This window comes from Phoxinus phoxinus (assembly GCF_949152265.1).
Source record: "Phoxinus phoxinus genome assembly, chromosome: 25".
Classification (NCBI taxonomy): Eukaryota; Metazoa; Chordata; class Actinopteri; order Cypriniformes; family Leuciscidae; genus Phoxinus; species Phoxinus phoxinus.
The window spans coordinates 8,582,502-8,594,756 of record NC_136900.1 but is presented as its reverse complement, the minus strand read 5'-3'; the positions used below and the strand labels follow the sequence as shown (position 1 = coordinate 8,594,756).

General features: G+C 35.8%; 2 protein-coding genes across 5 annotated transcripts; one reads left to right on the top strand and one right to left on the bottom strand.

Annotated features, from left to right (window-relative positions):
• Positions 1-635: 635 nt before the first annotated feature.
• On the bottom strand, positions 636-7,925 carry slc35b4 (solute carrier family 35 member B4). Of its 2 annotated transcripts, XR_013796442.1 has the most exons (11): positions 7,685-7,905; positions 7,455-7,568; positions 5,865-5,967; positions 5,739-5,788; positions 4,921-5,002; positions 4,718-4,778; positions 3,514-3,623; positions 3,359-3,434; positions 2,063-2,138; positions 1,443-1,937; positions 636-877 (listed from the first exon to the last, which is right to left on the bottom strand). XR_013796442.1 is itself a non-coding variant. In XM_079603150.1 (10 exons), the coding sequence occupies exons 1-10, from the start codon at positions 7,759-7,761 to the stop codon at positions 1,691-1,693; spliced, it is 996 nt and encodes a 331-aa protein (XP_079459276.1). In that variant the 5' UTR covers positions 7,762-7,925; the 3' UTR covers positions 1,307-1,690. The 2 variants fall into 2 exon arrangements, 1 of the variants encoding a protein (XP_079459276.1); XM_079603150.1 differs by lacking the exon at positions 636-877 and having other exon boundaries at positions 1,307-1,937; positions 7,685-7,925.
• Positions 7,879-12,115, top strand: golt1bb (golgi transport 1Bb). Of its 3 annotated transcripts, none has more exons than XM_079603152.1 (6): positions 7,879-8,066; positions 8,147-8,297; positions 9,673-9,764; positions 9,885-10,063; positions 11,501-11,582; positions 11,694-12,115. In XM_079603152.1, the coding sequence occupies exons 2-6, from the start codon at positions 8,273-8,275 to the stop codon at positions 11,730-11,732; spliced, it is 417 nt and encodes a 138-aa protein (XP_079459278.1). In that variant the 5' UTR covers positions 7,879-8,066; positions 8,147-8,272; the 3' UTR covers positions 11,733-12,115. The 3 variants fall into 3 exon arrangements, with proteins under 3 accessions (XP_079459278.1, XP_079459279.1, XP_079459277.1); XM_079603153.1 differs by having other exon boundaries at positions 7,958-8,066; positions 8,168-8,297; XM_079603151.1 differs by lacking the exon at positions 7,879-8,066 and having other exon boundaries at positions 8,190-8,483.
• The last annotated feature ends 140 nt before the right edge of the window (positions 12,116-12,255 follow it).

Sequence of the window (12,255 nt, the reverse complement as noted above, 5' to 3'; positions counted from 1 at the left end):
ATGTTATATATATATATATATATATATATATATATATATATATATATATATATATATATATATACATGGGATGGATCATAAAACATGTCAAGTTTAGATTAGAAGTACTTGAAGACCTGACTGCTTTTCGTGATGTTTGGGGGCGTGGCAATATGATGTAAATGCATATGTACATTTATAACACTATACCTTGTATTATATTACCCTTGCATCTAATTACAAAAGAAACTAATCTGTGAGGAGGGTTTCTGTCAAATTGACAACTTTCTCTCTTCCGACTGCCGTTATCATTCTCTCTATATGTTTTCCTCTTTTGAAAGTTGTGAAATATAATTAGGGGCGTGGCTAATATGATATGTAAATAAAACATGAGGTGATTATTATTATTATTCAAAATGGTAAAAACAAACTGTTTCTGTGTGCTAAAAATGTACATCATACACTTGAAAACTTTTTAGCAAAATCCCTCATTATTTTAATGTTGCAATATTAACAATAACTGCATTGTTGTATTTTGGTGGAATAATGATGAAGTTTTGTAAAGAATACTGTGGGTTCATGAGATCAACATGAGCCACAAACAATACATTACCCCCATAAAAAGCCCAGGTATTGACCACTCAGACACATGGAAGTACAACGCTTAAAGTTTTAAAGCCAATAAAGAAGACAAAGATTTCCTTTAGTTTATGAGGTCTCTGTGTTAGCTGATAGAAAACAACGTTTTTTTACACAAATCCATACAACATTACAAATTATAGCCTCATGAACAACACTCATACAGTTTTGGTAGTCTTGTTTTCTACAGTATTGCTTTAGCTCACCCTGATGGAGCGCTAGAGTAAGGCGACAACAAAATGTCAAAACTGATATACAGGTGAAACTCGAAAAATTAGAATATGGTGCAAAAGTTCATTTATTTCAGTAATTCAACTTAAAAGGTGACACTAATATATTATATAGACTCAATACATGCAAAGTGAGACATTTCAAGCCTTTATTTGTTATAATTGTGATGATTATGGCTTACAGCTTATCAAAACCTACAATATTCTAATTTTGAATTTGGGGTTTTCATAATCTGTAAGCCATAATCATCAAAATTATAACAAATAAAGGCTTGAAATGTCTCACTTTGCATGTAATGAGTCTATATAATATATTAGTCTTACCTTTTAAGTTGAATTACTGAAATAAATTAACTTTTGCACCATATTCTAATTTTTCGAGTTTCACCTGTAATGACTACAGCTTAAAATGATTACATAAAAGTTTTGCATTACCTTTTGTAGTCGTATTTACTTCACACATGTAAGTAGGCCGACACATTCCGATGACTTACCGAAAGTGGGTGTGATTAAAAATCGGAAAATAAATAAATACTTGTTGTGGAAATTAATACATACTGGGTCAGCTGCAAGTCCTGAATGAAGTACATTTATGTGAAGTAAATATGGTGGCAGGAACAAATAGTCTCTATTTCTGCAAAAAAAAACAATCTGAGACGGGTCAGGGATTGTGCAAGCTTACAGACAAATGCTCTAACAGACCTACACACACATCCGGCTCAAAAACAGCTCATAAAATTGGCCCAAACACACTCTCATCCATTCACAGTAAATCAATGAAAAGTGACAACAAAACACACTCGCACCATGGAACTAAAGAGGTATTGCAACTCCTGCACGGTTTACTCTGCCTTCTTGTGGGCTTTCTCTCCTTTCATTGCCACACGAATGCTGGACCACACTTCTGTGTAGAGCAACGTACCCAGGAACACCACGGCCGTTCCCACCCAATGCCAGGTTGTGAAGGGATTACTGAAGTACAGGATGGAAATAATGAGGCTCAGAAACTTGCGCAGTGTCACCACCAGTGTGACCGTGAGCGAGGCGCACTCTGTGGTCAGGATAAAGACGCCGCGGATACACACATATCTGAGAAACTTGGATAAGGTCGATATATGCAATGTAAAACTGACTCTTGGCATGCAATTAGGATTCTACAAGTCCAATATAAAGCCCATAAACAACATGTTAATATGACAAACACAAAAGGATACTGGGTGATGACGTTCATCAGCAGGTAGAACCACATGACTGGCATAGACTGAGCAATCACAGGGATTTCCACTGGAGCTTTGAGAGAAAGTCATCGGTTTGTCATTTCCAAAGCCAAACTTTTTAAGGCTTATACATTGAAATTAACACTTTTATTCAGCAAGGATGCATTTAATTTATCAAAAGTGACTGAGATTTCTATTTCAAATAAATGCTGTTCTTTTGAACTTTCTATTCACCAAAGTATCCTGAAAAAAAAGTATCAGTTTCCACACAAATATTAAGCAGCAAAAACTGTTTTCAACATTGATAACAATAAGAAATCAAAAGGATCATGTGACACTAAAGATGATTCAGCTTTGATCAGAGGAATAAATTACATTTTAAAATAAATTAACATAGAAAACAATTAATTTAAATTCTAATAATATTTCACCAAAACATTTTTTTTACTGTATTTTTGATCAAATAAATGCAGCCTTGGTGAGCAGAAAAGACTTACAAAACGTTTTTTTTTATTTTTTTTATAAACATACCCGACCCTAATGTCTTGAACGGTAGTATATAGTGATGAGGAATAATTTACTAGGGACCTGTTTACAGCTGGTATTGAGATGTGTTTTGGTCGATCGGATCACACGTAGACGAGGGAGACACATTCCCGTTTACAGCTGGTGTTTTAATCCGTCTCTTTTGTCCACTTTTAACCACTTCTGTCCTGATTTCTTCGAGGGGAGGGTCTATGGGTGAGTAAATGTATGAACTTTTTCAGATCTTTCAATCTAATGGATGAAATAATCTTGTGTAATTTACATATGAACACGACCGGAGACGACGGAAAAACACACAGAACATCAGCTGTAGTTTCTGCTCTGACAGACACAAGACCAGCCGAACGCTGTGAGTGTGTGTTAGAAATCAGGAATGGAGAGAGAACATTGAGCTTGGTGTGTTTTTCATCTTCAAACCAAACTTGGGTCTTCAGCCGATGAAGTTTAAACCCCGTCTGGCTCGAGCTCTTCCTATAATGTCACTCATTAGATCAGTAGACGGAGAGAAGACGGTCTTTTGTGGCGGTTTGAACACATTCGATCACATGAGCGTTTACACTACGAAAGCAATCCGGCCGAATGTGTTTTCAACTCCCTCTGGAAGTGTGGAAAGTGGACAAGCTCAAAGCGTTTTAGACCCGTTTACTCCTGTATTTAGCGTCCTCTACTTGTGATCCGATCACCAAAACACATCTTAACACCAGGAGTAAACAGCGCCTAAATGACTCCCAGTTGAATCAGACTCACAGCTCTGGCTGAAGAGCACGGCGTGTTTGTAGATGTCCGTTGACAGCAGGAGGAATCCTGGTAAAGGCAGACAGTGCTGAAATAAAGGCAGGGAAATTAGACTTAATCCCACAAACTCATATATGACAGCATCAGATATACAGTCAGGGACTCACATTGTAGAACAGAGCCTCCTTGGAGTGTTTTCCATACTTCTTGTACAGAGTTTCTTGGAAAATCCCCATTCTCGCAGACATCAGCAAGGCGAACGTCAGCATGGCGATTCCTGAAACACAACAGCACGTATTTAATGGAAAACCTTGCTTATGTGACCGGTTATGGGTACTCCAAAATAAAAAACAAAGTTCAGAAGGATTTCACTACTCACATGTACTCAATAACTGTTTTAGGGTAGATTAAAAATAGCATACATACTATACTATATATTTTAACAGCATGCAGTTTATTCACAACCATTCAAGAGCATGGGGTTGGTAAGATATTGCAATGTTTTTGACAGAAGCATCTTTATGCTCACCAAGGCTGCTTTTATTTGATTAAAAATACAGTAAAAACTGTAAAATTGTGAAATATTATTACAATTTAAAATAACTGTTTTCTGTGTGAATATATGTTAAAATGTCATTTATTCCTGTGATCAAAACTGAATTTTCAGCATCATTACTGCAGTCTTCAGTGTCACATGATCCTTCAGAAATCACTCTAATATGATGATTTGATGCTCAATAAACATTTCTGATTATTAAAAATGTCTTTACTGTCATTTTTGATCAATTTAATGCATCCTTGCAGAATAAAAATGTCTATATATATATTATGTATTATATACAGATGAAACTCGAAAAATTAGAATATGGTGCAAAAGTTCATTTATTTCAGTAATTCAACTTAAAAGGTGAAACTAATATATTATATAGACTCATTACATGCAACGTGAGATATTTCAAGCCTTTATTTGTAATAATTGTGATGATTACAGCTTACAGCTTATGAAAACCCCAAATTCAAAATTAGAATATTGTGAAAAGGTTTTCATAAGCTGTAAGCCATAATCATCACAATTATAACAAATAAAGTCTTGAAATATCTCACTTTGCATGTAATGACTCTATCTAATATATTAGTTTCACCTTTTAATTTGAATTACTGAAATAAATGAACTTTTTCACAATATAATTGTGTATAATAATATATACATATATAAGTGAATAACCATATGAAACATTCTACATAATACTAATAATTGCATTTTAAATGCTTATATTTACGAATGCAATTTAACATGCTATTTTTTTTATATAACTATACTGTATACTGTGCAGAATGCGGCTAACATTGAATGTGCAATGAGAATATTACCCAGAAGCCAATGCATGAAGGCGTAAACACCGTCTTCCTCTGTGGCCCCTTTCTCAGCACTCTACATAAGGATCAAACCTGATGTATTAGGTGCAGATTAAATGTGAAATAAAGCATTGAAATGCAAGTATGTTGTGCCTTTTATAATCTGAAACAACTACTAATACAGTATTTTGCGACCCAGGCTGGTTTTGCGAACTCACCACTTGTTTGGCCGACATAATAGTGCAGATGAAAATGCCCAGAGACACCAGCGCGATGGAGAGATATTTACTCATCGAATATCTGCAGTCACAATAAAAGTAATAATATGAGTGAACAATATGCAAAATAAACTGAGTTAAAGAGGCCATATTATACCCTTTCACAAAGCTTTTTGGCTCTACTAGAACAGGTTTTCATGCTTGAATGTTGATTATTTCCCCCATATTCTGCATTGTTGCAGCTCCTCTCTTTGCGCTTTGTAACTTTGCAGACCTTTTTCGTGCTCAAACTGCAACATTACACACACTAAAGAAAGATGAACATGTAAAAAGGCATAATAGGTCATCTTTCAGTAATGATTTTGTGTAGTGTAAGATTTGGCCAAGCTTCTCAATACATGAGAAACATTATATTTGGGTATTTTGACTCCACAAACGATAATATCTGTTTTGTTATTCATTTAATTTTTTTCCTAAGCAAATTCTACATTTACAAATGCAAATTTTCAAACTATAAACCTGTCTTCTTAAAAGAAATAGAAAATTATCTAAATGTGATTTCAGTGTCTACTAATAAGAAAGCTATAAGGACTGTTAGAATTTGCACTGCCTTTTTATGTGAACATTTTTATGTGATGTAATGGCCCTACCTCCTTTATTTTTTTTTACTATTTTTATTATAATTTTTATAATAGCTGTTGTCTCCTTTATTATTGCTTTCCTTGATATTATGTGATGTGTGCTTTCTCTTTTGTATGTTCCCGTTCTCAGCATAAAAAATAAAAAAGTAATGATTTTGTGTATGACTTTCAGCATACCTTTTCTTCAAGATGACAATACCGAGAATCATGTTTGCTATTAAAGATCCCTGTGAACAAAAGGAGAAGTTAGAAAGATCTATAAGGCACAGTCCAAAAGCAATGAATGAAACGAATGACACTCACTGATCTGAAGATCATATGCAGTGGCATGGCGATGTTAAAGTTCAGGGCGTAGTTATTGATAACGCTGACGGTAAAGAACATAGTCACCATGATCACATAGTTACTGCAAAAGAAGAGGGACATTGAAGGTCATGAAAGACAGCAATGTTAAGCTGTAGCTTCTGATGGACAAGAGGGAAAAGCAATGCTGAATGCAAATAATGTAATGCATCTAACCATATGAGCATCCATACAATATTTTGCTGGCAAAAAAACAAGTCAAATTAGGCAGATTCCAACATGAACAGATTTGCATGACATGCCCTCATACTGAAAAATTAAACCGTGAATTAAACGTATAAATTACAATGTAAGGTCTTTTTAATTTATTTTACAGATGCCCCTCTGAAGTACAGTACAAAATCTGCCCTGAAGCAAAACCAGTGAAAGTGAGAGATATGTCTTATCTGGTCTGTGATTCTAGATTTAGCACAAAGACTGTAACATAAGTCATCTAGTTGAGGTTCAAAACTGCACGACTATGTTTGGAATGGAATACGAGCGTAACGCCGGAGTTTTCAAAGTCCAGGGAGTGACAGGAGGCGCGTAGAAAAGTCCAGTCAAATTTAAAAAAAAAAAAAAAATAATAATAAAAAAAATAAGAAGAAAAAAAGTAAATAGATACATTAGATTAAAAAACAAATAAACAAAATTTATTAAAATATAAACAAATAAATAATATTAAATCTGTAAATTACTATAGTGAATAGATTATATATTATTAAATGATTTTTTGTGTTTAAACTGGGTGTTTATAAAATATATTTTAAGATGGGCTCACATAATGCCCATTATGTCACATAATCTCACATAATCATATTTGGGGGCCCATGGCATCTAAAATATTGAAACAGCAAGTGGTATCCAGTTTTCATATCCGATATTCAATGCAAATATGCACTTTATTTTAAGGTGACGTAGTTACATTGTACTTACTCAAATAAGTAAAATTAATTAACTTGTGTACTTACTATGGAGTTGCGGTTAGGGTTAGGGTTGGGTTCAGGGTTAGTTACTTGTAATTATGTATAATTTACTGTTATTACTATAGTAAGTACATGTAGTAATGTGTAATGTGCATGTCACCTTAAAATAAAGTGTTGCCGAAATATGTAGACCATCCACACTGAATATATATATATATATATATCTAACAACATAATGTTCACAGCACTGATCAGTCAAAGCTCTCTGAACTGAGCTTTGACTTGCAAACCACCTGTACCAGTGACAAAGCAAGGCGTTCACCTTTCACCTGTAATTATATATTAATGAATAATGGTAAACACTGCCTTTTACCACGGCGTTCAACAAGCAAAACAGGTTGTTTCAGTAAAAATGCATAAATGGTCATTTCAATTTTGTGAAATGAATGAATTAATGCACAATTGCACATATAACATAATGAGATGAGAATCAGGCAAATCATTCGACATTCACCTATAATGATAAATACATGTTCACTGTTTACTAATCTAGTCTGAGAAGCCAAAAGCAAATGGTTAGAATTAAAATGCACGTGTGTACATGTAAATTGTATAACTTATTAACCTGAGGGGTATTTGTGGCTTTTTGCGTCCAAAGTTTGTCTCAAAGATGAACCCCTCCAGTGCAATGAAGGCAAACTGGGCAAATGTGACAATATTTCCACATCCTGGGAAATCCCTGTAAAATATGTGATTTAAAGAAGTAAGAACTGACAGCATATCAAAAGTTCAAATGCTATAATGAATAATACACACTGACACTGAATGAACATAAATGAGAGAAATGCAACTCACCTAACCAAAAGTTCCAAAAACACAACATTGCTGCAGCAACCAACAAACACCAAAATGGTTGCAAACAGCGTATTCATTGTTAAAGGCTAAAATGAAACAATTATTTCAGCAGTTATTTAAGCTATACACTATTCCGGATGTTGGCATTGTGAATAGTGAATTTGTAAATGCTCCTGCACTTCAATGAACACGCCTCCCGACCAGCGACAGACATTCTTGCTTCCCACCTCTTCTTTGTGGGATTTGTAGTTTGTTGTCTCTAATTTAGAATGCGTCCGGGTACGACTGAAAACTACATTTCCCAGCATCACAAACGGAAGCGAGGAGGTTAATTCAAACGAACAAACTTTACGTTGGAGTTGCATTATCGCGAGAGATAGCAGTAATAAAATAGCTTTTAAATAAAATAAAGTTAATAATAATAATAATAATACTGTTAACTGTTTTGTTTTTTAATTGCAGCGCGTCTCTGCGTCATTTCAGACTTTTAAAGTATCTCTAAGTTACGTGTTTCCGGTGTCGTGGCGATCACACACACAGAACAGTTTTACTCTTCAGTCTGTAAAGCAGCTGATACACAACACAAACATGATTTCATTAACGGATTCACAGAGTAAGTCAAATTTACTGTATGTTAGCGTTATGTTAATCGTGATAGAAATGGTGAAAATGGAGCTTTAAAGCTGGAAATGTGCTTAAAGTGATGAAAGGGAATGAATGAGGATAGACGGCCTGGCCTCTAACAGTGCAATCAAATATTGTAAAACTCTTTACACGAATGAGGAACGGCGATGCCTTGGTAATAGCACTGCCATTATGGTTTTATTGATTTATTTCAAAAAGGGAAAATGTACATTAATAAACATCCAAAATAGCCCGCATGCTAGTGTAATGTAATAGTACTAGTAGTATCTAAATATGGTAATCATATGGTAATATGTCTGTCTGTCTATCTCTCTATCATCTATGTCTGTCTGTCTATCTCTCTATCTATCTATCTATCTATCTATCTATCTATCTATCTATCTATCTATCTATCATCTATGTCTGTCTGTCTATCTATCATCTATGTCTGTCTGTCTATCTATCTATCTATCTATCTATCTATCTATGTCTGTCTGTCTATCTATGTCTGTCTGTCTGTCTATCTATGTATCATCTATGTCTGTCTGTCTATCTATCTATCTATGTATCATCTGTCTGTCTATCATCTATGTCTGTTTGTCTATCATCTATGTCTGTCTGTCCATCTATCTATCATCTATGTCTGTCTGTCTATCTTCTATGTCTGTCTGTCTATCTATCAATCATCTATGTCTGTCTGTCTATCATCTATGTCTGTCTGTCTGTCTGTCTATCTATCTATCTATTTATCTATCTATCACCTATGTGTGTCTGTCCATCTATCAATCATCTATATCTGTCTATCATCTATGTCTGTCTGTCTATCTATGTATCATCTATGTCTGTCTGTCTATCTATCTATGTCTGTTTGTCTGTCTGTCTGTCTATCATCTATGTCTGTCTGTCTATCATCTATGTCTGTCTATCTATCTATCTATCTATCTATCTATCTATCTATCTATCTATCTATCTATCACCTATTTGTGTCTGTCCATCTATCTATCATCTATATCTGTCTGTCTATCATCTATGTCTGTCTGTCTATCATCTATGTCTATCTATCTATCTATCTATCTATCTATCTATCTATCTATCTATCTATCTATCTATCTATCTATCTATGATAGATATATTACCATGGCATTCTCTGAACAAGTGGTGTGGTGTACCATGCAAATACTGTGGTAAATGGTATTCAAATCTTTTCCAAAGCATAAAAAAGAAAAAGCTTAATACAATTGCAAGTTGTACGACAGTATTACTTGTATACTTGAAGTGCAATCTCTCAAATATGACTCATTTGCATGCAGTAACTATAGATTTGTAATTCAGCACTAATGAAGTCTGTTCTTGTGTTTGGTCAGAGATCGGGATGGGGCTGACGGGTTTCGGCGTGTTTTTCCTCTTCTTCGGAATGATTCTGTTCTTTGATAAAGCACTCTTGGCGATAGGAAATGTGAGTGTGTGTTTTAGCATGGAAACAAAGTTGTGTTTGAATGTGATGTGAATGCTCAGATTTGTGTTATGAAATGAAACCCTCCTTGAACTGAACATGGATGTCTGTGTGTGTTTGTAGATCTTGTTTGTTGCAGGTCTCTCATTTGTTATCGGGCTGGAACGGACTTTCAGGTTCTTCTTCCAGCGGCATAAAATGAAAGCCACTGGTTTCTTTCTGGGAGGCGTTTTCGTGGTGCTCATCGGATGGCCGATTATAGGCGTCGTTCTGGAAGTCTATGGATTTTTCCTTCTTTTCCGGTGAGTTGTTGTTGTTGCTGTTTTATTCACAAACCCTGTCAGGGTGTTTTTGTGGTTTTGCGTGACCATAAAGGGGTTTTATATTTATTTATTTAAAGCTACACTGTCACTTTTTTGTTCAAGATAAACAGATTTAAAGTCAGCATGAAACGCAAGTTGCGATAGTCTTTTCTTCCCTTTGACTTTAGAAAATGTCACCAAAATATCCCAGAAAGGTTGTTGCCGATTACATAATTCAGAGCCCAAGTTGCTCAGCGGTATCATCAAGGTCCCGCCCATAGACCTTATTCACAGCAGCGCCATCTTTGATTTTGAATGGGATTGAAAGCGAGGCTGTGAGGGATAGACATACATCTCTTCAGTGGGTTGTACTGTTATTTCATGTGTTGTATTGTGTTGCTGACGAAACACTGCAAAAATATCTTTCCAAAAAATGTACAAAAACTACCGACAACATAAGCTGTGGAAAATGTTGTCCTTTTAGGTAAAATTTTACCTGTCATGGCGCTGCTTTGAATAAGGTCTATATTCCTACTCATGTGGACTCGATCGCAAGCACAACTGTCAATCATGATGTTAACCACGTTTTTATAGCATATGTCAGCCTGGATAAGTACTATCTAAAATTACAAAAAAACATCAAGTGTAATTACATTTTTTAGTTTGGCTCACGTCCCATTTGATTACATGGAGAGGGTGGGTTTAATGACATATATTGCAGCCAGCCACCAGGGGGCGATCAATGCTTTAGCGGCACTTTTCAAGACGCTTGCGGCACACCTGACCAATGTGCGTACTATCAATCCTAAATAGTACGTGAGATTAAAAAATACTGTTTTACAAAGTATTGTATATTGAAAAGAGTATGCCAAAAAGTCCCCGGATGGTCTACTATATTCGAAGTGTGGCTCCATGCACACTCTAATGGCTAATATTACCCACAACCCATTGTGCTTTGGAGGAGGATTCGGTTCAGAACTACACACACTAATTTATTATGTGATTGTATGTCTTAAAGCTTTTAATCTAACTCTTCTGCTATGCACTCAAAAGTATGTATTTTTTCTTCACAAAAAGAGTTGATACTTTTCGGGCGTAGTATAAGTAGTGGGACGCAGCATGAGTGAAACCGCTTCGCAAACAAGAACAAATGAGGGGCGGGGCTTGATTTTGTCCATGGGGAATTGATTGGATGGTTGTGGTTTGCTATTGGTCGATCTCATGTGAGTGACAGGTTGCCCCGCCCTCACGGCAGTAAACGCATCATCAGAGAAAAGATGTCGCTGCAAGAGCGAGGGGAAGTTATTTTGATTAATGATTATGAGGGCACATATATTTTTCAAAAAATGATGTGCATGGATAAATCATTTATAATAAATACTGGTTTTATGGTGAATTTAATAATACTTGATTTTAATTGTTTCCATCTGTTTTCAGGGGCTTTTTCCCAGTAGCGGTTGGCTTTATTAGGCGGGTGCCTATTCTGGGATCTTTACTGAACCTTCCTGGTATCAGTGGAGTAAGTCAACCACAGTTTGCCGACTCTGGTATTTTGCGCTTGCATGAGAGATACTTCAAATCCTTTCAAATTATTCATTTTGACAATTGCGTTTTTCTGTTTCTCTTTCAGCTAGTGGATAAAGTCGGCGAGAGCAACACCATGGTATAGCGGTCAACGGTTTAGTTTTCTATGAGTGGCTCATATTTATATTTGTCATAATGTGCTTCGGGCTCGGCGTCTTGCTGGCCAACCTCTCTGAACCACAGATCAGATTTTTGATATTTTACCTGTGAAGAAGTTTGTGTTTTTTCTGGGACTGATAACCAAACCAAGTCAGGCGCTGTCATTGTTGCTGCATCACGCGTCTCCCTCCAGGGGGCGATGGAGACCACGGCACCCCGAAACGACGGCACGTTGAGCGGACGATGAAGTTTCACCGAAGGAATCACTGGGTTCTGAATAAAGTCGTTACTGTTTTTAAAAAAAAGTTTTTTTTACGTGCCATCTGGTTTGTTTTGCTCTTTTTAATCATCTAAATCTTGAGGCTAATTTGGACGTTTTCCACATGAGCTCCACCTAGTGGAGCGGAGACTGTTGCATCTCTTCGCACTCACCAGGAAACTCAGCAACCTGCGTGATATGCTGTTATGATACATGACTGACTTGTTTAAGTATTTGTACATACTTGAAA